The 23,581-nt window shown below is 37.1% G+C and overlaps 1 protein-coding gene across 1 annotated transcript; it reads right to left on the bottom strand.

Moving 5' to 3' along the window:
* Nucleotides 1-7,960: 7,960 nt before the first annotated feature.
* On the bottom strand, nucleotides 7,961-23,032 carry LOC143590538 (transcriptional corepressor LEUNIG-like). The gene is made up of 18 exons (XM_077070991.1): nucleotides 22,860-23,032; nucleotides 22,341-22,438; nucleotides 21,637-21,746; nucleotides 21,185-21,559; nucleotides 20,628-20,713; nucleotides 20,477-20,555; nucleotides 20,246-20,321; nucleotides 19,924-19,973; nucleotides 19,514-19,810; nucleotides 19,161-19,358; nucleotides 18,234-18,464; nucleotides 18,022-18,157; nucleotides 10,462-10,571; nucleotides 10,220-10,369; nucleotides 9,981-10,136; nucleotides 9,449-9,565; nucleotides 9,178-9,384; nucleotides 7,961-8,255 (listed from the first exon to the last, which is right to left on the bottom strand). Exons 1-18 carry the CDS (start codon nucleotides 22,889-22,891, stop codon nucleotides 8,112-8,114), a joined length of 2,652 nt encoding a protein of 883 aa, XP_076927106.1. The 5' UTR covers nucleotides 22,892-23,032; the 3' UTR covers nucleotides 7,961-8,111.
* Nucleotides 23,033-23,581: the final 549 nt, after the last annotated feature.

Raw genomic sequence — 23,581 nt, 5'->3', positions numbered from 1 at the left:
GGTAAAGTGAATGTTGTCACCGACGCCCTAAGTCGTAAGGTAAATGTTAAATCCGTTCTGCTTTTAAGCGTTGTTGTTCAAACCGATCTTCAAATTCGTATCTTCCAATCTCAACGTACCTCCGTTGAAGAAGGTAACATGTACGATGAAATTTCACGTGGAGCCGAACTTCAACTCGAAACCAAACCCGATGGGCTTTTGTACTTTCTAAATAGCTTGTGGGTTCCCAATCGCAATGATCTTCGTACTTGTATACTCGACGAAACTCATAATTCGCGGTATTCCGTTCATCCCGGTGCGGATAAGATGTATTTCGATCTACGTGCTACCTTTTGGTGGCCGGGTATGAAAAAGGACGTAGCGTTGTCTGTATATAAATGTCTTACTTGCTCAAAAGTCAAAGCTGAACAACAAACACCTTTTGGTCTACTCAAGCAACCACCGATTACCGTTTGGAAATGGAAAGACATTGCTATGGACTTTATCACTAAACTACCCAACACCCAAAAAGGCAACAATAGTATTTGGGTGATTATCGATCGTTTAACCAAATCTGCTCATTTCATTCCGATCCGCGAAAAGTATTCTATCGAGCAGCTTGTTCAAATCTATGTTCGGGAAATTGTGTGCCAATACGGTTTACCATTGACTATCATTTCTGATCGCGATGCTCGTTTTACCTCTCATTTTGGGCGTTCACTCCAAGGAGATTTGGGTACACGTCTCGATCTTAGCACCGCTTATCATCCTCAAACGGACGGACAACCCGAACGTACGGTTCAGACACTCGAGGATATGCTACGAGCGCGTGTTCTTGATTTCGGTGGGAATTGGGATTCTCACATTCCATTCATCGAGTTTTCATATAACAATAGCTATCATTCTAGCATTGATATGGCTCCTTTTCAAGCTCTTTACGGTCGTAAATGTCGTTTCCCGATTAGTTGGAACGAAATTGGTGAAGCTCAAATCACGGGACTCGAAATGGTCCAAGAAGCCACCGACGTTATTGATCGAATCTGTAAGAACCTCCTAGCCGCTAGAAGTCGTCAAAAGAAATACGCCGACAAACGGCGAAAACCGATCGAATTTAATGTTGACGGTCTTGTCCTTCTAAAAGTATCTCCTTGGAAGGGGGTAGTCCGTTTCGGAAAGAAAGGTAAGCTAGCTCCTCGTTTCGTTGATCCTTTTAAAATTCTTGAACGTGTTGGGAAGGTATAAAATTCGTCAATTTTCGGGTCCGAAAATTGACGAATTTTATACCTTCCCAACACGTTCAAGAATTTTAAAAGGATCAACGAAACGAGGAGCTAGCTTACCTTTCTTTCCGAAACGGACTACCCCGAAAACCCAACCCGTTTAAATTTTTTTTTTATTATTTATTTTTTTGATTTTAGTTATAAAATTGTACAAAATCAACCCTTAGCCAACTTTGAGTAACTTTTGAATCCACGTCTATAGACTAGGGACCAAAATGCAATTTATTAAAAAGTTATTTAATTTTTTTCTCTTTTCTTCTTTCCTTCTTTCCGTCGAGCAGCACCCCCCCTTGCTTTCTTGACCCAAAATCCACGCCAGGAATCATGGAATTGTTATTGGAGAGTCGTTAATTGGTCAAAACGCGTCTAAATCATACCATAATCACGTAATTAACAACCAAACCAATCATTTATAAACCGCGGCTGACCTAGACCTCGTAATGCTATAAATACGCACCTATAATTCGATTAACTCGTCTCACACATTCCTTACTACATTCCTGTTACAACCCCTAACCCAATCGTAACTCAGAAGCAGTGCAACTTTGATTTTAATCTCGTGTTCAGCCGTAAAACCCTAGGTGTCGTTCCCCGTCAATACGAACTCGATTCAGGTAATTAAATGGTGATTCTGGCTCGGAATTGGGAGAGTAATCAAAGCCCTTTAATAATTTAATTGACAAAGGGCAATTGACCTTCAATTGGGATTTAGGGTTCTTGTGGATTTGGGATCTGTTTCAGTGATTGTTTAAATTTCTTGTTGTTTCATACTTTAACCAATTGAACCACTAGTCCAGTTGGTTGGAGCACCCCCGTTAAAACCCAGCCACCCAGAGACCCGGGTTCGAGTCCCTGGGCAGCCCTTTTTTTATTCTTTTTTTTCCTTCTTCTTTCTCCTCTTTATTTAAACCATTGTTTGTATTATTTTGAAATATATATTTCTTTGGTCGTTTAAACGATCCGGACACCAACAAAACTATAAAATAATTTTTCATTTAGAACTTTTGTATGTAGATATATACACACACACACTCACATCCACACATATATAGAATTATAAAATCAATATAGTTTCCGGCTTATCTAACTTTATAAATAAATTAATTAATAAATAAACTAGAAACAATTTTTACTCGTCTAAGCATACCTCTCATTGCTAAAACTAAAAAATATGAGTTTTTGTTTGATATGTATACTAATTATATGATACATCTATTTAACATATTATTGTCCAAAAATAGATAAGTAACTTGTGTAAATATTTATATCATTTACGCTTTTAATTCAACTCTTATATAAGTAACGTAAATATATTTAATGCCTTATCGATCCCAAAATCCGTTATGAACCCATCATGTCTTTTTCTTGTTCGTTTGTGTCGTTAGATTGTTTACTTAATTATAACTTTAATTAGGACTTATCGTTGAGACTCTCCGTGGAATTTACTAACTTGTTTGCTTTAACCGCCTCCTCGTTAGCGTCTCCCTTACCTCCAAGGTGAGTTTACATACCCCTTTTTATCTTTTACACATTTTGGGGGTAGAATGCATACCGTATTTAAATTACTTATGTTTTGACCGCATTCATTCAAAACACAATTCAATATATGTTTATGTGTGATTATTGCATGCTCTATGATAATGCTCTATGTGTTTATTTGTTTATTTTATGTTTGGTGGTTGGTATCTCATCCTCATCTATTCTCATCTAGTATGATCATACACTTACTCAAGTACTTTGATTTCGTATCAATAAGAACGGGTCCACATCTATTTAGTGTTTACATTTTCATATGAATTGTAATACTCATCATTTAAATAAGAATTGTGATTTCTCTCTCTCTATATATATACAACACTAAAACTTATATATTCTCACCAACATTCGTGTTGACAAACTCTATTTTTATACATGCTACAGGTACAAGTAATTTACATTGTTCAAGATTGAAGATATTAGTTTTACCATAGGATATTTACTCTAAACCCAAAAGGTATGATGTATTTATTCTGTATATTGAATTTGTGTACTTGTTTTAATTTTAATGAAATTAAATAATTATTGTCGCTTTAATTAGTGTCTTTTGAGCTATGTCCAATCAATACGTTACGCCCCGGCATGTTCCGCCTTTGGTCGGGGTGTGACAGAAGGTAGCTTATCGACTCGAACTACCGCAAGAACTTGCAGGTGTTCATCCTACGTTTAATGTTACGAATCTTAAAAAGTGTTTAGCCAAGGGTAATCTCCATATACCTATCGATGAAGTACATGTCGATGAGTCGATGATTATGGTTGAACGACCCGTTGAGATCATGGATCGCAACGAGAAGAAAACCAAGCGTAGTCGTATTCGTTTAGTCAAAGTTCGATGGGAATCACGGTGTAGCGCGGAATTCACTTGGAAACGAGAAGACGCAATGAAAGAGAAGTATCCACATTTGTTTGCATCATCATCTTCGTCTTAATTTCGGGACGAAATTTCCTAAAGTAGGGGATGCTGTGACATTTGTCAATTTAGGGTCTCGTTTGTATTCGTTTTATCATGCAAACCGGCCCGTTTGGTAAACCGAAACCTTGAATATAATCAAAATGATGGATTTTATGTTACATTATTGTTTTACACTTGTTGGGTCTTGAAAACATCCTTTTCGGTCCTTAAAACCCGTAAAAATCACTTAAAACGAACTACAGGGGCCATTTCTGCCATTTTTGAAAGTTTGGAAAACCTGGTAACCAACCCCATCGCGCCAAGTGATGGAGGATACTCCCTATAGTCGTGTATCCCGATCCCCCTGCAGACCAGCAGCTCGGATTTTGTTTGTTTATGTTTTGTTTTGATCCATTTTGCATGCAAATACTTGTTATTTACACCCATGTTTGACCCTTATCCTTAGCCTATATATACACCACCATTTCCCTTCATTTTCCCCTGCTACAACTCCAAATTCTCTTTCAAACTTCATAGATTCAAGGTTGTTATTTATGTGTTCTTGAAGGTTTGATTTCCAAAAGTCAAACTGAGTTTAATCTTTCATTATAATTAACTTATATAGTCTTAATAATACTTGAATATGGTGGTACAACATATATATAATATACACCCCTTGTTACCTTTGGTAGTTGCTTCTCCGATTCCGGTCGGTGAGGTTTTGGACCTTGTAAGGCAAGGCTTCATGGAGGACTTCGTGTCTTTGATATATATATATATATATATATATATATATATATACTTATATAACTTGTTCATACATACTAACCATGCTTAACTTCTGCTCATTTTAGTTTATTTACAAGTTCCATGGTTATGGGTTTGAAGATTCTAAACACGGTTTAACCGTAACTAGCTCCAAACCGTAAACCGAACTTTGTACATATTATACAAGTTCTTGGATATATGGGCATGTGGAAACCATCTATGAACTTATTGTGAGATGGAAACCAAACCAAACCGACTAAATCGATTTTTACTCACTTAAGACACACAAGTGTGTTTTTAGCTATCAAGACTTGTATAATTCTTTAAAAAATAGTTTACAAACTGATTTTAATTATTTTCTTAAGTACATGAAATTGTTGGATCCAACTTGATCTCATAACAAAGTTTAGACCGACAAAAACCGAACACTCGCTTAACGTCGTTGTTAGTTCTAAAACAATAGATCTACATACTTGGTTAAGTATTATTGGATTTTTATGAGTTATCTCATAACATTTAGTATTTTGGAAAGTTGACTTTGGGTTTGACCAATTTTCAAGACCCGAACCAACAACCCGAACACTCGTTAAACCCGTTTTAGTATCTTTATTCCAAGGGACTTGCATTCTTGCATTTTACCTACCTTATTACTTAACATAGGTTGAGTAAATATTAAGGTTAGATACTTTAACCCCGTTTCGAGCAAACTTACATTTTTAAAGGGTTATTATTACAAATTCGTAAATAGTTACATTTTAAACCTTGAACTTTAATTGTTTACATTTCTCAACATTTAATTTATTTAAATACTTTCAAGACAATCTTTCAAAATCCGAAACTTTTTTCCTTTTAGGCATTGTTCGTTAAACCCGTCGTTCCAGCAAATCTCCAAATTATCATCTTTCAAGTTTATTACTTGAACGTGAGTACTTTAATACCCCGTTTTCCATCTTTTGTTTTTGGGGGTGACATTTCATACTTCTTCAACTAAATGTTTTATACTTGAATCTTAAACCACAAACGTTATTGTATACTTTACTTAAATAATTGCTCGATTTGGTGTTCTATGATTATATGCTTATGTGTTTATCGCTTTTGGTTGGATGAACTATAAACCCTAGTCTATTTGGCAACCCCTTATAGCAAGGTGTCGTTAACGTAATGCAATTAACGATAACTATAAAATCCTAGACTATTTGGCATCCCCTTATAGCTAGGTGTCGCTAACGTAATTCTATTAGCGATTTTATCTTTTATCCAAGTTATTGCTTTTATTTATTGTTTCGTATACTAGTTTTGTGGCTTTTTCCTTACTATATACTATTATGCTCAAACTTATGAATTGCTCACCAACCTTTGTGTCGATAAACATTATTTTATGAAATGTACAGGCTTGCATCTTGGCTGACTCGAGCTTGCGGAGAAACGCTGTCAAGTCCTTTAGGATATTAGTGAAATGAACAATATTCAATTTGCTATACTTTGTGATATCTTGTTATAACTATTTATGAATATTTGTTATGTGACATTTTCGATGTTGTGAAATGAAATAAGTTTGTTAAATTTTGTCGCTTTAATTAGTGTCATGTGCTTATGGGCAATCGTTACACCTCGGCATGTTCCGCTGCCTTTGGTCGGGGTGTGACACGCCAGTACCGAATCAGTACCAAAGTTTTAAGTTTCAGGATCGGTATGGTATCGGTACCGGTACGTTACCGGTATTTCCTGAATTTTTACCTACGGTACCGATACCAAGAATTTGCGAATTTCAGGATCGGTATTTTCGGTACCGGTACCGGTACGGTCCCGAGCTCATCCCTACCACCCCTTCTTTTCTTTCATTCCATTCCTCATTTACCTTACTTTCTCAACAACACCACCACCTAACAACAACCACCACCACTACCATAGCCGCCACCACCACCACCGTCGTCGTCTCCACCACCACCTCCGTCTTCGCCGCCACCACCTCCACCTTACCACCAGCGCTGCCACCGTCGTCGCCACCATTGTCACCGTCTGACCATCACGTCCACCACCATTTTCGCTGCCCGACCACAACCACCGTCGCCTCCACTCTACCATCACCGTCACTACAATGCAACCATCGCTTGACCACCGCCACCCCTTCCACCACCACCACCGCGCTTGCCGCCTAACCGCCACTACCTCCACCGTCATCATTGAAGGGTTTTTTTTTTATTTTTGTAAAAATATTTACTTTGAGATAAGAGTGTTCTTATTGTTTCTATTTCATTCATACAATTTTTTGGATACCAAAAATCATTAACTAATAATTCATTTAATTCTCATAGGTTAACCAAACTAGACAAATGAATGGTAATGATCCATTTCATTTCCTTGTTCATTCCATCTGTTTTCTCATTTCATTCCCTCTTCATTCCATTACATCCAATCAAACATGCCCATTGTTAAATAAGACTCGGGAACACAGTTCAATCAACAAAGAACTTGCAGCCCTTCTTGTAGATGTTTTTATAGCTTTGCATCTAACTTTTGAAAGAATTAATTTTGGGTGTTAGGGGGTGTTTGGGATTCCTTATTTTCATCAACTTATAACTTATAAATTTTTTGAAAATTTAATAAAGTGTAAAAGGTGTTTGACAAACCATAAAGTCTTATGAATTTTAACTTATTGAGAAGACAAAATTAAAGGGTTTTGAAAAGTTATGAATTCGTAACTTATTAACTTAGGGGTGTTTGGGATTCCTTATTTTTATCAACTTATAACTTATAAACATTTTGAAAAGTTAATAAGATGTATAAGGTGTTTGGCAAACCATAAGGCGTTATGGAATTTAACTTATGAAGAAGGCAAAATAAAGAGGTTTTGAAAAGTTAAGAATTTGTAACTTATTAACTTAATGAGTTTGATTTACCTATTAAACCCCTCTAACCCACAAAACTCATTTTAACTCCTTACAAAAAATAGTGTCATTTATAGTCATTTTAGGTTTCCCCACATAAACTAATCCAAACATTTTTTTTAAAAACTTCTTTTAAAATATTCATAAGTTAATAAGTCATTTTAACAAAAATATCTTTTTTCACATAAATAAACAATCCCAAACGCACCTTTAATGGGTTAGATATTCCCATTAAACCCTTACATCCTCACTTCGCAACTAAGCAATCCCGAATGTTCTTTTTGGTCATTTTACGTGAATAAGCTAAATCAAACACTTATTAAAAAACAACTTATTGACATAAGCTAATCCAAACTCTTTTTTTAAAAGTCGTAAGTTAATAACTTCTTTACACAAAAAGCCCTTTAAGACTTAAACAAGGAATCCCAAACACACCCTTAATCTTAAGTATGTTAACTCCGAACACTTTTTGCAAGTAAACTTACCCGACTGCAGTTCATATAAATGTTTAAAACAACTTATAACGTGAGCAAACAACTATAACAGCTTAAACTAACAGCTTAAACCTGAGCGGGTAATACTGCTAGTTAACCAGTAATAAAAAACACTCAAAACAAAGACCCATGGAGTTGCACATAATGCTATTGAAGAACAATACAAGCTACAACAGTTGTACTGATTAGATTAATTGTGTCTGTTAACATCTAAAATACATGAAATGTCACAAACTACATCATTATCATCCAAGCACATGGGGTCCACATACATTCACTTCCAAAGTTTTACGATCTTATCATGGCTGGCGGAGGCTACCAAACCCGTAACTGAAGACAAGGCCAAACCAGCGATTAGCCCTTCATGTGCTGACAGTGTCATCGTCTTGTTCTCGGACATGTTCCATAGCTCAAGAGACTGCATGCATCCATCCATCAACACAAATAATCAGTTGGTAAGTTAGCACTTTAAAGTATGCTGGAAGAATATGTCACAAGTGTACAGAAATAATAAAACTACAAAACTGTGAATGTGTGGAAATAAGATTCCAAATCAAAAGGCATGAAGATTAGCAAAAACAAGTTACTTTTATGTGAACATTTCACTATTTTCTACACTCAATGTGTCAAGTTGGTGGATTGAAATGGATACATCCAAACACAACTCGTATATTAATCGTGTCAAAGAAATCATACACGAACAAACTAACCCATGTAACACATTTATCTGAGTTGGTCAATTGGGTAGAAGGGTTGTAATCAGTCACCTTAACTTTAGTGCAACTCCAACTCAACTTGTTCATTAAACAGGTTAAATATGACAAATTGACAACCCATAACCTAATCATTTATGTGCCGTGTTAGGAATTGAACAACCCACTCGATAGTAGAAGTGGCGATTTCCGAAACAACCTAAATATGACACGAAAATAATTAGGTTTGGGCCAGCATATCTAACCCATATATAAAATGGGTCGTGTTCTGGTTGACCTTTTTAACAGTTTTTGTTAAAACAAATCGGCCCACCCACCTTCTAAATTAAACAGGTCGGTCCACTGACTCGTAAATCCCATTTGTTTACAACCCACCAACACCATTAGCATGTTTACAATAATTACCCACCAAACCAGCAACTTGTTGACATGTTTTAATAAATGTGTTAAAAGTTAAAACAGGTTATGTTTGGGTTAAACACTTTAAGTGTGCTCGGGTTTGGGTTGTGTTCGTTTCACCCCTCGATAGCATAAAGATTTAAAGATCTGTTTACTTCTTATTTAGTGTATATCTTCAAACTAAAACAAATGTGTAGAGTTTACTGTCAAGAAGAACCGAAAGCTAACCTGGTAACAACCAATGACCAATAACGAAGCGTAACTAGGATGAAAAACACAGGAATGGAACTTATTTCCATTACAGCTAAGATCATGTATACACTCTCCTTCATTTCCAGGCAGAAGAGACCAAACCCTCACCGAGTCCTCGCTTACAGAAGCCAAATACTCCCCTTTCGGGTCCCAGCAAATCGAATGAATCAGTTTGGTATGCCCCTGCCAAATTCATCAATAATGTTACAAAAAAAGTATAAACAAAAAACAAGTAAATAATATATACCTGCAATGAATGCCTGCACGCTTGCGTCTCCGCATCTAGTATTGAGACAATGTTTTCTGCAGCTGCTGCAAGATATCTTCCATGGCGAGGCTGGAATCTCACTTGAGCCGTCCCACCCTGATTTAACGATATAAAATTAACATACATACATATAGGGTAAGAATCCCAATTTCCTTTAAACCAAAAACCTATAACCCCAACCCCCCCCCCCCCAAAAAAAAAATAAGAAAAATAAATAATAATAATAATAATAATAATAATAATAATAATAATAAATAAATAAACCTAGCCCTAAAAGCTAAGCTAAACCAAAAGGCTAAACCGAGCTTTTTTTTGTTGAACGAGGGATGCTAGATAAACATTTTTGCGTTTTTTTTATAACTTTTTAGAGGGGTTTTTGAGTGGTCCAAATTGGCGCTCAATTCACAAAAGGTTCTCACACGATTTCAATCCTATATATATGTAATTTAGAAAAAAATTTTAAAAAAACAATTTATCAAGTGATTATATAACAGGTGGTAAAGTTACATACCTTGAATACACGCGCATAACTACCATTATTTATGCTCCAGTACCTTATCTCCCCGTCCCCATCACACGAGCAGATGAGGTCATCTTTGATCGGGTGGAAGTCCAATGACATCACAGAGGCAGAATGCCCAATGAACGTGCGCAGTGAAAAGCCAGGCTGCAGTTTCAGAATATATAAGTAAAAAGCAGTCAATGAAAAAGTAATGGGAGAAGGTGCGTTAATAGCTAACAGTAACACACATTATCAGCATCCCAAACGCGGACAGTTTTATCAAAAGATGACGTGGCAAGGCGAGGCATGCTCGGGCTGAAACGCACGTCCGTGATCAATGATGAATGTTCTTCGAGGGTGGTTTTTGGCTTTAGAGAATCTGTGTACCACAATACAGCCTGCATAACAAAAGACAGTGTAATTAATTATATATTTATATTTAATTATTTATTCTTGAGAATGCAGTGTAACACAAACTTTGAATCTTTACCTTCTTATCATGACCACCAGTGGCTAGAAGTTTACCATCCGATGAAAAGTGGCAACAAACTACCTTGCTTGCACTAGCCCGAACTGAATTCACCTCGGTAAATGTGAACTCTTACCAATACAAAGAAAACAGTCAGAATTCAAAAGATCAATAAAACTTAAGAGAGCTCGGGCTCGAGCTTGGCTTATTTAGAGCTCTATTGCCAAAACGCGAGCTCGGCTCGTGGGGTTCTTTTTTCAAGCTTGGCTTGTTTATTATTTTATTAATGTACTATAATAGTAAATTTTGTATATAATTTAAAATATCTTACATAACTATTATTATATTATCATAATTTTATGAGTGAATTGCACCTTTTGACCTATATGTTACGACCCAATTTCAGGTTCCGTCCTTTAACTAACGTATTTACAGGCATCGTCCTCTATGTTTTACTTTTTAATCATGGTCCGTCCTTTTGCCCTAACTAAGTTAACTTTTCTCGTTAAGTTTAATCACAAGCCAAGCATGTGAGTGTAACATGGCAATTTTGCTTTACTCTTTTCATCAGACGCCAAGTACCTGATGGTTTGTTCGATTGATCGGCCGTCGAAGGGGTATCTGATGAATTGACGAAAAATTTGTTTGTTGGATCGATTAGTCGTCAGTGTTACGTATCAATTTGGTAATCAAGTGTATAATCGATAGAGAAGAATAAGTACACTTTAGTCTGAAATAATCGATACCCTATCTCATTCATGCTCCTGTTCATGTACATTAACCTCTTACAATGGTAACCCTAAACTATTGGACAATTACACTTTAGGCCCTCTACTATTTAATACCTAACATTACTCCACCCTCATAAGATTTTTGTCCTCAAATCCAAATAAGGGAAAAAAAATGCTAATCAAAACTATCAAATCCAAACTGTACAAAATCTTTTGCAACATCATCTGGAAGAGATTCTGATACACACCAACCCCTGAAGATGTACAAAAGGAAAAAAGAACCAGGTCAAAGCATCTGATCGGGTCCAATTTAATAGCATCTTTGGGTTATGGATAGACCCAACAGCGGGAAAATTGAATGTAGCGGGGCGGTTATGACCCATTATTCCAGGAGCAGTTAACTTGAGTTCTCAGATTAATAGAAGGCGCAGTTTCTTTTGTTGTTCTTGTTCAAGTAATTTGTGTTTTTCATCTTATGTTGTACCGGAGACTAGCCCTCTCAAATCAGGCCCTTTGTCAATTCAATAAAATCGTCTGCTTAATTTCTAAACCCTAACATTGGTTCCATTGCCGGGAAATCGACAACATGGCTCAAACTCGGGGTGCTTCAAGTGACGGAAACCCACCAGATTCAGTTGCAGCCCAATTAGCCGCTATAGCCTCAAAATTAGAGACGTTAGACAGTTTTAAAAAGGATGTAGCAGCCCTAAAATCACAATCAAACAACAGAGACAAGTCGAGTGGTGGTTCCGGGAGGTATGAAGAAGGAGAATCCATAGTCACAAGGATCGCTGAACATGCCACGATTTACGATCCAGATCGCCCGTACCAATTCGCGGTACGGAAGCGTTCTAGGTTCGCCCTGGATCGCGATTCTGAAAAAAAAAATGGCGTTCCAGAAAACCAATTCAATCTCAGGCGCAAATCGAGTGATTTTGTGTCAAATCGAAGATAGAGAGATGTAGATAAAGGCTTACTAGGATACGAGTGATGAAGATCCGACCAAAATGTGTGATAAAGTACCAGGATTTTGTTGATTAAGGAGGCTGTGAAGAAGAATGGACAATGGAGGCTGACGGAAATGGAGAAAGAGAAAGACGGTGATTTAGAAACTAGGTTAAACCTAAGCATTTGAAATTACAGTTTTCATCCTTAAAGTTTTAGTTTTTTTAAGTTTATCTTTAAATGTGTAGATAATTATTAATTATACATTAAATTATAAACAAAGTTTTTTTAAAGTTAAATTTTAATTAGCTTATGTTAGAAAAAAGTGTTAAATGGCACATTGTACCACATTACATGGTACATCGTACCGGAGCGATCCGAAATGAGCCTACCCCATCTCGTACCGAATTTTGGAGACCTAGCGAATTGCGATCCCGTACCACGTTCCCGTACCGGAGCGTACTGCGAACTATGTGACTATGGGAGAATCATCTGGGCATCATCACAGGTATCGTCCCTATAATAAAATTGATTTTCCAACTTTTAGTGAGGGCGATCCTCGAGGTTGGATTCTCAAAGCTGAGAAATACTTACGTTATTACAACATACCAGAGGATGAAAAGGTAGATGTTGCATCGATGCATTTAGAAGGAGATGCATTGGATTTTTATTCTTGGTTGTCCGCTGACTAGATGGTTGAATTTTGGGAGGAACTAGTTCATGCCCTACAAAAAAATTTCGTGCCTACTGAGTTCCAGTTCCAAATGAGCATTTATGCAGTATAAAACAAACAGGAACAGTACAAGAATACCGACAAGAATTCGCTAAACGTTCTTCTCGGGTTTCTAACTGGCCTGAGCACTGCCTCCTAGGGATGTTTCTCAATGGTCTCAAAGAAGAATTAAAAGCTGATGTGAGAATACAGAAACCAAGAACCGTTTACAAGGCTGTGAGCATCGCCCTTGAATTCGAGTCAAAACTTAACCATACCCGTTCCGGGGAGGGGGGGAACCTGGACAACTCATTCAAAACCAGCCCAACTTGAGTCCAAAACTTCAAATTATGTAACAGCCCATTCCAACAGCAATCCCAAACCAGCACTTCGGCTTTCAGATACAGAAAGACAGTCCCGTTACCTCCGCGGGGAGTGTTACCGGTGTGGGGACAAATATGGACCGAGCCATCGATGTAAAGCGGGTACTCTTAAAAGTGTTAGAAGTAGATGAAGACTTCGTTGAACAATCAAACAATGAAGTCGGCATTATAGAGGAGGATCCTAACGATGTTGCCGAGATCAGTTTACATGCTATTCTCGGTTAAACCTCACCCCACAACTATGAAGGTTCAAGGTATGCTTCATTCCACTGAGGTACTTATTTTAGTTGATGGGGGATCCACACACAATTTTATCTCGGATGTATTGGTAGATGAATTGAAATTAACTACTCAAGCAATACCACCATTCGGTGTTCAAATAGGGAATGGGGATGTAATTAAGTGTAACCACATTTGCAAAAATCTTACACTTCAAATAAACGAACTCAAAGTTGTTCAAGAGTTTTATCCATTTTCAATTGGTGGGGCTGATTTGGTATTGGGAGTTCAATGGTTGGCTACATTAAATACAGTTCAAGCAAACTGGAGGGAAATGTTCATGATTTTTAACGTAGATGGTAATCGTTACAAGTTGCAAGGTATATCGACTAGACCCCAAAAATCATCCAGTTTCCAGCATTTGGCTGTTGAACCGAACACCAATCCCAATATACCATCCCTGTTACAACCCATTGTCGATCGTTATAATACTATCTTTGAAGAACCCAAAAACCTTCCTCCTAATCGCTCACAAAACCATTCTATTCCCTTATTTCCAAACTCGACACCACCCAACATATGCCCATACCGATACCCTCATTCTCAGAAGGCTGAAATAGAAAGACAGGTAGAAGAAATGTTAAAGGCAGGTTTTATTCGACCGAGCAATAGCCCTTTTTTCCATCCCGATTCTACTGGTAAAGAAGAAAGATCATTCTTGGAGAATGTGTGTGGATTACCGTGCTCTCAACAAGATAACTATAGCAAACAAGTACCCCATCCCAAATATTGATGAGTTATTGGACGAGCTGTATGGAGCGACAGTATTTTCACAGTATTTTCAAAGTTGGATTTACGTTCGGGATATTATCAGGTCAGGGTACATGATCCAGATATACCAAAAACAGCCTTTCGAACTCAGTCGGGACATTATGAGTTCAAGGTTATGCCTTTTGGTTTATCAAATGCCCCTCTACATTTCAGGCAATCATGAACGACTTATTTCGTCCCTATTTACGTCGTTTTATTTTAGTGTTCTTTGACGACATACTCGTATACAGCCCTGATATGGAGCAACATTTATCCCATCTGGAACAAACCCTGAAGTTATTATATGATGGTCAGTTCTTTGCCAAGTTTTCCAAATGCAGAAGGTGTACATGTTGAACAGGAGAAGGTTTCGGCTGTCCAGTCATGGCCTATCCCATCTAATGTGAAAGAAGTTCGGGGTTTTCTTGGTCTTACAGGGTACTACAGGAGGTTCATTCGAAATTATGGGCTGATTGCACGTCCCCTAACAGCCCTTACAAAGAAGGATGGGTTTGTGTGGTCTGAGGAGGCGTTAATCGCGTTCAATACGTTGAAACAAAAATTACTTTTGGCTCCTGTTCTCCGGTTACCGGATTTTCAAAGACATTTGTTGTTGAGTGCGATGCTTCATCAGCAGGAGTCGGAGCTATTTTGTCTCAAGAAGACCATCCTATTGCCTATTTTAGTAAAGGGTTTTCTCCCTCCAATCGGATCAAATCCACGTACGATCGTGAATTATTAGCCTTGGTTCTAGCCGTTCAAAAATGGAACCATTATTTATTGGGACGCCACTTTCTCATTCGTACTGATCATTATACCTTGAAATTCTTGTTGGAACAGCGCATTACTACAACCGAACAGCAACGACTATTACTCAAACTCATGCCTTATGATTTTTCCATAAGCCATAGGGCTGGGAAAGAGAATCGAGGGGCGGATGCACTCTCACGGAAACCCCATTCAGGTGCGTTGCTGACTCTATCTGTTCCTTATTGTGTTGAAGCTACCGACATCAAAGTGGGACTCCAGCAGGATCCCTACACAGCAAATATCATCCAACAACTACACTCTGATCCGTCATCTGTTCCCGAGTTTTCTTTGAAAGACCAGCTCTTATTTTACAAGGGCAGAATGGTCATCCTTGATATGTCCAACCTCAAACTCAAGCTGCTTCACGAGTCTCACAACACTCCAGCGGGTGGGCACGGTGGTTTTCTAAAGACGTTTAAACGCTTGTCCATTCAATACTATTGGCCGAAAATGAAGCAGGAGATCAGGGAATTTGTTCAACAATGTTTGATCTGCCAACAACAGAAATACCAAACATTATCACCAGCTGGCTTGCTTCAACCTTTACCAATTCTGGCTCAAATATGGGAAGATATATCAATGGATTTCATTGTAGGCCTCCCTAGCTCGAACAGGTTTGATACCATTTTAGTGGTGGTGGATCGCCTAAGTAAATATGCCCACTTCCTGTGTTTATCTCACCCCTTTACTGCTAAGAGTGTAGCTGCGTTATTTTGTAAAGAAATTGTCCGTCTACACGGTTTTCCTCGTTCCATTGTCTCTGACAGGGATGTTATTTTTCTTAGTACCTTTTGGCAGGAACTATTCCGTCTGAGCAAAACCAAGCTGCAATTAAGTACCAGCTACCACCCTCAAACGGATGGACAAACCGAAGTTCGTAACCGATGTCTAGAAGCCTACTTACGTTGTTTTGCTCATGAACAACCAACCAAATGGAGCTCTTATTTAGCATGGGCAAAATATTCTTATAATACCGGGTATCACTCTTCCACGGGCACCACCCCATTTTCGGTTGTGTGTGGCAGAGAGCCTCCCTCTCTTTTGCCATATGTTACATGTGAAACAAAAAACACTGAGCTGGAACAACTGATCGACTGTGACGATATGTTAAAACTTCTTCGTCTCAATCTTACTATAAAGCTCAAGATCGCATGCGTAATCAAGCTAATTCGAAACGCCGAGAGTTGACTTTTCAGGTTGGGGACTACGTGTTCCTGAAAATTCAACCTTACCGACAGAAGAGCCTAGCTAAACGTCGTTATGAGAAGCTTTCTCTTCGATTTTTTGGACCTTACCGTGTCAAGCTTGCCATTGGACCTGTGGCCTATGAGCTCGAATTACCGAGTGATGCCAAGATTCATCGAGTGTTTCATGTTTCTATGCTTAAACCTGCCCACGGTTCTTTTTCTCCGGATTCAATAGCTCCCGTACCTATTACAAAGGATTGGGAAATTGATATCCAACCTGCTTCTATTATTGATCATCGTTGGGTTACTGAAGCAGGTCATCCGGTTTTGGAATTATTAGTATCTTGGCATCAACGACCTCTCGAAGAAGCTACTTGGGAGACGTACGATTTACTAGCTGAACAATTTCCTTCTTTTCGCCTTGAGGACAAGGCGTTTTACCGCGGGGGAACTAATGATACACACCAACCCCTGAAGATGTACAAAAGGAAAAAGAACCAGGTCAAAGCATCTGATCGGGTCCAATTTAATAGCATCTTTGGGTTATGGATAGACCCATTGGGTCAACAAAACAACAGCGGGAAAATTGAATGTAGCGGAGCGGTTATGACCCATTATTCCAGGAGCAGTTAACTTGAGTTGTCAGATTAATAGCAGGCGTAGTTTCTTTTGTTGTTCTTGTTCAAGTAATTTGTGTTTTTGAATGTTGTACTGAAGACTAGCCCTCTCGAATCAGGCCCTTTGTTTCAATTCAATAAATCGTCTGCTTAATTTCTAAACCCTAACAGATTCCTTCATGTTACAAAGTCGTTTTATCGACTGAATACGAGTGGCCATAGTTGGAGGAATTGGAGAATTGATCAAACGAAACGATTGATGAATTTCAAGAAACTGAAACGAAAAAAGAACGAATCGAATGAATTTAACGGATTACGGTGAATTAGGGTTTGTTATCAAGAACTTCCAAGGATCGGAAGCTCTGATACCATTTGTTACATATCAATTTGGTAATCAAGTGTATGATCGATAGAGAGAAAAAAGTGCAAAAAGAAAAAGACTTTAGTCCCTCAAATTTGATTAAAAAGGGCAGGGCCTAATTAAAAAAGTAAAAAGTAAAGGAAGCGGCATATAAGTACGTTAGTCAAAGGAGCCTGGAATTTGCTTGAAACATAAAAAACAAAAGTGCAATTACACTCTAATTGTATATATAATATACTAAAATAACAAATTACATAATATATATTTAATGTATTAAATTAAAATTATATAAATAAAAGGTTCGTAAGCCGGATCGAGCTCGATATGTGAAGCTTGTTTATTAAATGAGCCACAATAAAAGCTCGAGCTTAGTCGCTTCGAGTTTTAGCAAGCCAACCTCGAGCAGCTCACGAGCTGCTTGGCTCATTTACACCACAATAAGTTTGAAAGATCAGGTGGTTTTGGACATCATTCATAAATCAAAACAAAATTATGCAAAACGTGTTAGCAAGTCAACCCGACCCGACTTAACTCATTTTGCAACCTAAACAAGTGACATATTTGACATATTTGAAGCAGGGGTATATTTTTAGAAGTTTGACTCACCTTTGAAGCAGGTGGTTTTGGACATCATTCATAAATCGAAACAAGTGACATATTTGAAGCAGGTGGTTTTGGACATCATAAATCGAAACAAAATTATGCAAAACGTATTAGCAAGTCAACCCGACCCGACTTAACCCATTTTGCAACCTACACAAGTGACATATTTAAAGCAGGGGTATGTTTTTAGAGGTTTGACTCACCTTTGCTTACATCCATACAACGACCAACTGCATCTCTGGGATCATTATCATCTAAAAAAGACTCCACATTATCATCAAGTGATCCGTCCTCAACAAAATGATCCATATCAGCCTGCACAATGTCTTTATCATCCCACTGCAGAATATCATAGTCACCAATAAGAGAAAAATACAAACTAAACTTAACCGCTTTTGAATAACTTGACACACACCAATTGATTTGATGGGGAAGTAAGAGTCACGGGACCATCGTTCCCGAACATCATTAGAGGCTTGGAAGAAGTGGCATTATGTGGAAGTGCAGGCATTGAGATGACATCACCAGGTGTGTGAGTTGATGGTGTTGAAGGTGCTGAACTTGGTGAGGGCCCCGCGGTGTTCCCTGTTCCTGAACTGTTGGCCGGTCCAGAAGATGACACTGGCTGCTTTCTCTTTCGTCCATTCTGTTTTTTTTAAATAAAAAATGTCTTATTTCTCCTCTTCTTTTAAATCTTTAGGGGGTGTTTGGATGCATGCCAAACACCCCCTAAAGCTCATTATCCGAAGCAGACTCGAATAACTTAAAATTTGATTCAAACCGAATTCGCCTTTCGAAGTGTTCGTGTCAAATCCTGATTCAATTCAAAATTATTATTTGGATGTGAATCAAATTTGGATATATATATCACAATTCAATTCGATTAAAATAACCCAAATAAGATTTATATCTATATTCTTTGTATTTTATTTGTATTTTATTTATATATATACAGTGGGCTTCAAATTTTTTTTGGGATAAAAATATGAGCCAGGTCTTTACATTACTTATTTTACGGTTAACAAATAACCCGAATATGAATCCTTTTGGCAACTATTGTTTATCCTTATGGCTTGGACATTTTGACTTATTTTTGTTATGTTGTTGATGTTGATTTTGCAACTAGTTGGGATTAAAACCTTCTAAATCCAGATACCAACTGAAGTATTATGTATGAGTTAGATATTAGTTTAGAAATATACTTTAATAGTTTTGATTATTTTTCCCTAATTCGGTTTATTCGAATTTTAGACAAACTTAATTCAGTTTCTGTTTTAATATTTTCAAATTCGAATAACCCGAATTCGAGTCAATGAACACCCCTAAAAAGGGGCAGAAGTACCTGGTCGTTTCCTCTAAAGGAATTTGACATGCTCCCGTCTGCAGTTACATTATTTGTTCCCAGCATTTTGTCTTGCTGGATATTGAGATTTGAATTTTGAATTAACGGAGCGGAAAGTGAGTGCTGAAGATGTGGCTGCTGCTGTGGATTATTATTTTGCTGCTGCTGTTGTTGCTGGTGCAGCTGAGCCATTTTTAACTACAAAAAAGGTAGTTCAGTTTGCTTACAAAGTTACAAGAGATATAACTATTTATAAGCATGATAAATCACTATCAATATGAAAAAAGAAAACTATTAATATGATAACTTGTCAAATGATAAAACACTATTAATATGAAAAAAAAAGAACGTACCTTGAGTAACATATCTGGATCACCACGAGGAATAACAGGCATAGATGAACCAAGATTTGGAACATCACCAACAGAATTAGAAAGACCGTCTTTACCCATGCTCATGCTTCGGTTATTAAGAAGCATTCTGAGCCTTCTGCTTTCATCATTAGCAGACTGTGATGTCATGCTTTGTTGAGCTAATAAAAGTTGGTGTTGATGCTGAGGTGTGAGCATTTGCAGCTGATGTAGCGGCTGGGAACCCTGCATGTATGACTTCTGCTGCTGTAGTAGACCAGACCGCAGCTGATCCAAACCCTGTTCAACCCAAATCAAGATTTTGTAAAAGTTAGAAAATAACCAAAGTACCGAACTTTTTGAATCATATTAGATTTACACTTAAAAGTGTAAAAAATCATTCATGAACTCACTGTGAGAGGCCATCCTTTCAATGTCAAATTGTTACCTCCTTGATTTGATCCTGTGAAAGTAAACTTGGTTAAATCAATTTGTAAACTTGTGATTCTGTTTGAGAGCCCATAATTCCCAAACATGATTGTTTTCTTAGAAAACTAACAAAAAAAATGAATCATAATTGAAAAAATTTATGTGTAATCGGATCTAAAGGTTCAATATTTTTCAACGGGTCACTTTGAATTTTTTTTTTTATTGTAAACTATGGAAACACTAAAATCAAGTTCACAACAAAACGACACGTTACAGATACAGTTTAATGGACTAAACCAACATTACCAGGAACTCCCATCAATGACCCTTCAGGTCCCGCAGCTCGAGGATTCAGCATTGGATTCATATCCATCTTCATCTCCTATTTCACAAAAATTAATGCAAAAATGAGATAACAAATCTCACAGAAACTTGAGGAATAATTGTCAATCCTTGTGCTTATATGTAATGTAATTACAAAATAATACATATTGACCGCTAAATTCGGTATCTATACAGAGGTGTACCAGTACTCACCGATGCAGATCCTGGAAGTTGCTGATGCTGACCTTGAACTTGAGGAGACATATTGCCAGATGTACCATGCAACACTTGTCTGTAAAAATACAAACATTAAGTCTTTTTTGGATGTATTTCTTTCTTTTAAAACAATAGAACACAACATTACCCTGAAGGTTGCCCAGTTGCAGCAGATTTCAAAATGGATGCGTGTTTTGGATCCAAAAGTTGGCCAACATTTTCCCCGTATCTTTGCTAAACGATAGAAAAAAGAAAGCAAGAATCAGATATTCCTCGCAGCTGAGGTCAACCATTTGACCGCACAAAAAACATAAAGGGCAAACATCATTAAAAGCTAATATACTTTCTTACTTACAAAGGTCACTCTTAACAATTTTTTGCACATTAAAGTCCCTCTACATGTTAAATTTGAACTGATTTTTTAACATGAACCAGTATGTTCAAATTGTTTTAACAAACAACCGGGGAAAAAATATAACTCACGTGAGAGAAATATAAACAAGTAAGCAAAACAATCGGATGCACAGGTTTCAAGTTGTTTTAAAATAAATTCATACTTTTGTTCAAATTTAACATGTAGGAAGGACATAGATGTAGAAAAAATTGTTGATTTTGTGACAAAAAAACAGAAAGTATGTTGGTTTTCTTTATATTTGCCCAAACATAAAACCAAAAGAAATAAAAAAAAATGAAAAAAAGATGTACCTTGATGGCTGCATCATCTAACGCATCCCTTGAAAGTGGCACTTTCAAATTCTCCTCATACATCTTAGTAGCCATGGCATTAGCGGTCCCGGGATTTTGTCTCATTAGAGGCTCATTTCCAACAAGTCCATTTGAAGTTCCATTGAGTAAGTGGGCCCCATCTCTTCTCTGTTGTTGCTGCTGCTGTTGCTGATGTTGCGCTTGCTGTTGTTGCTGTTGTTGCTGTTGCTGCTGTTGTTGTGCTTGTTGAGCCTGACGTTGCAACATCAGTTGTTGCATTTGCATCTGCTGCTGCTGCTGCTGTTGTGGATTAGGTGGTTGCTGAGGTTGTTGTTGCTGCTGCTGTTGTTGTTCCCTTGCTTTGATCAATTGTGTCTGGAATTAAGGAAACAGAGTGTGTTAGAACAAGTAGTGCATGTTGTGATAATAAAATTATGAGATATTAAACCAACTTCAATATAGGAAGCTGCAACTTCTGAGTGCTTCTCATTAGTCCTTGCAATAAAAATATCCCAAAACACGGACCACCATTCGAACAGAAAGCCACCCGGGGCGTCAATTGCTGCCAAAGAATTATAAATTACTTTATTATATTTACACAATCTAAAAACTAAATGAACTAAAAAATAAAGTTCTGTCTTGCAAAGAATTCTTATTGCTGGCGAAAACTATATATATTTTACATAGCTAAAACTATATGAATTAAAATTAAAAAAATGTTCCTTTATCAAGAAAGAATCTTTGCAAAAATTCTTATCTCTTCCGGAAACTATATAATCTAAAAACTATATGAGCTGTCAAGAAAGTTCTTTCTTTTAAAGGAAAAAAGAACTTTGCAACGAATTCTTATCGCTACCGAACACTAAATACATTTTATATAATCTAAAAACTATATGATCTGAAATAAAAGTTGTTACTTTTCAAAAACCATGTTTGCAAAGAATATTTATAGCTACCGAAAACTATATGCTATAATCTGAAAACTATCTGAACCAAAAGAAAACCTGTTCTTTAAAAAAAAAAGAATCTTAGCAGCTTGCAAAGAACTCTTATAACTGCCTAAAACTATATGCATTTTATATTATCTAAACTATATGAACTAAAATAAAAATTGTCCCTTTTTTAGAGAAATAATCTTTGCAAAGTTAATTCTTACCAACAGGATCAGATGAGACTTTCCCTTCAGCTTGAAAAGACTGAGCAGAAGCTTTCAAATCCCTCTTTACCAAATAATCATGTATATAAACATCTAACCTGTTAATCAAACCAAAAACAACAAATTTAAACACCAAATGAGCATAGATTAAACATTTTATGAAAAAAAAATAAAGAACAATCATGACACGGCTTTGAAACATTTTAAAATCTAGATTAAAAATCCATTTTCTAACCATTTGTTTTCCTTCAAAATGCAGCAATAGTGAATCTACCAAGTAAACACAATTTACTAAAATAAAACAACTTTAATTTTATAGAAAAGAAACAGAAAAGCAGATAGATACATAAACCCTAGAACAAAAAAAGAGGCAAAAGAAAGAGAACAAAAAAATTCAAAAAGATTCAGAAAAAGAACAAAATCAACAAAAATGAAAGATGCCCACATCCCAAATCTAGCAAATAAAATAAATTTCTGATTTTTACAAGATTTAAAGAAGAAGAAAGAAAAAGGACTTACATTTTATCAGCCTCCCAGTTAGCCTGAGACATTATGTCCAGATCAAGAAAAAACAAGAGTTTTAGATCTTCATATAATAAAAACCTGGGCTTTAGTCTCTGTAAAATGTTTTAATGCAAGAAGGGGCTAAGAGAGAGAGAGAGAGAGAGAGAGAGAGGAAAAGCCTGTTGCAGACTGAAAGAGAATATCAAGGACTGTTGTTGCGTATACGTATGTGTATAATATCATATAACAATAATATTAATATATGTGACTGCACACAATTTGACAAGAAAGAGACGGATGGAGACGGCTGTAGCCTCGTACGTATATATGTCCAAAATCAAAAGTGTTATCTTTCAAGTAGAATGGTGTCCAAAACTAAATTAATTCAAAAATAATAATAACCAGCTTTTTATTTGGTGTGTTGCTTGGGGACGGTTTGATTGGTGCGCTACATTTCTCCATTTCTTTGTGAATGGGCAACAGAAGTGAACGTTTGAGTTATGCTTAACTTTCTGAACCATTCCCTGATGCGTTGGTCCGTGAACTGTGTTCCGTTATCGCTAACCAAATTCATCGGCACGATCCACTTGGTGAAGTAGTCAATCGCCACGATCAGGAATTTCACTTGCTCCAGCGCTTCAGAGAATGATCCTGTTATATCAATTGCCCATTTCTGGAACGGTCAGGATGACGTAACCGGTATCATTGCATTCTTGGGGCGTAGAGTGTTTGGTGTG

This window comes from Bidens hawaiensis, unplaced genomic scaffold (assembly GCF_021521415.1).
Source record: "Bidens hawaiensis isolate Kalapana, Puna unplaced genomic scaffold, B.hawaiensis_p1.1 tig00038641_1, whole genome shotgun sequence".
NCBI classification, from domain to species: domain Eukaryota; kingdom Viridiplantae; phylum Streptophyta; class Magnoliopsida; order Asterales; family Asteraceae; genus Bidens; species Bidens hawaiensis.
Note: the sequence above shows the minus strand (reverse complement) of the source record. Positions and strands in the feature narration are given on the sequence as shown.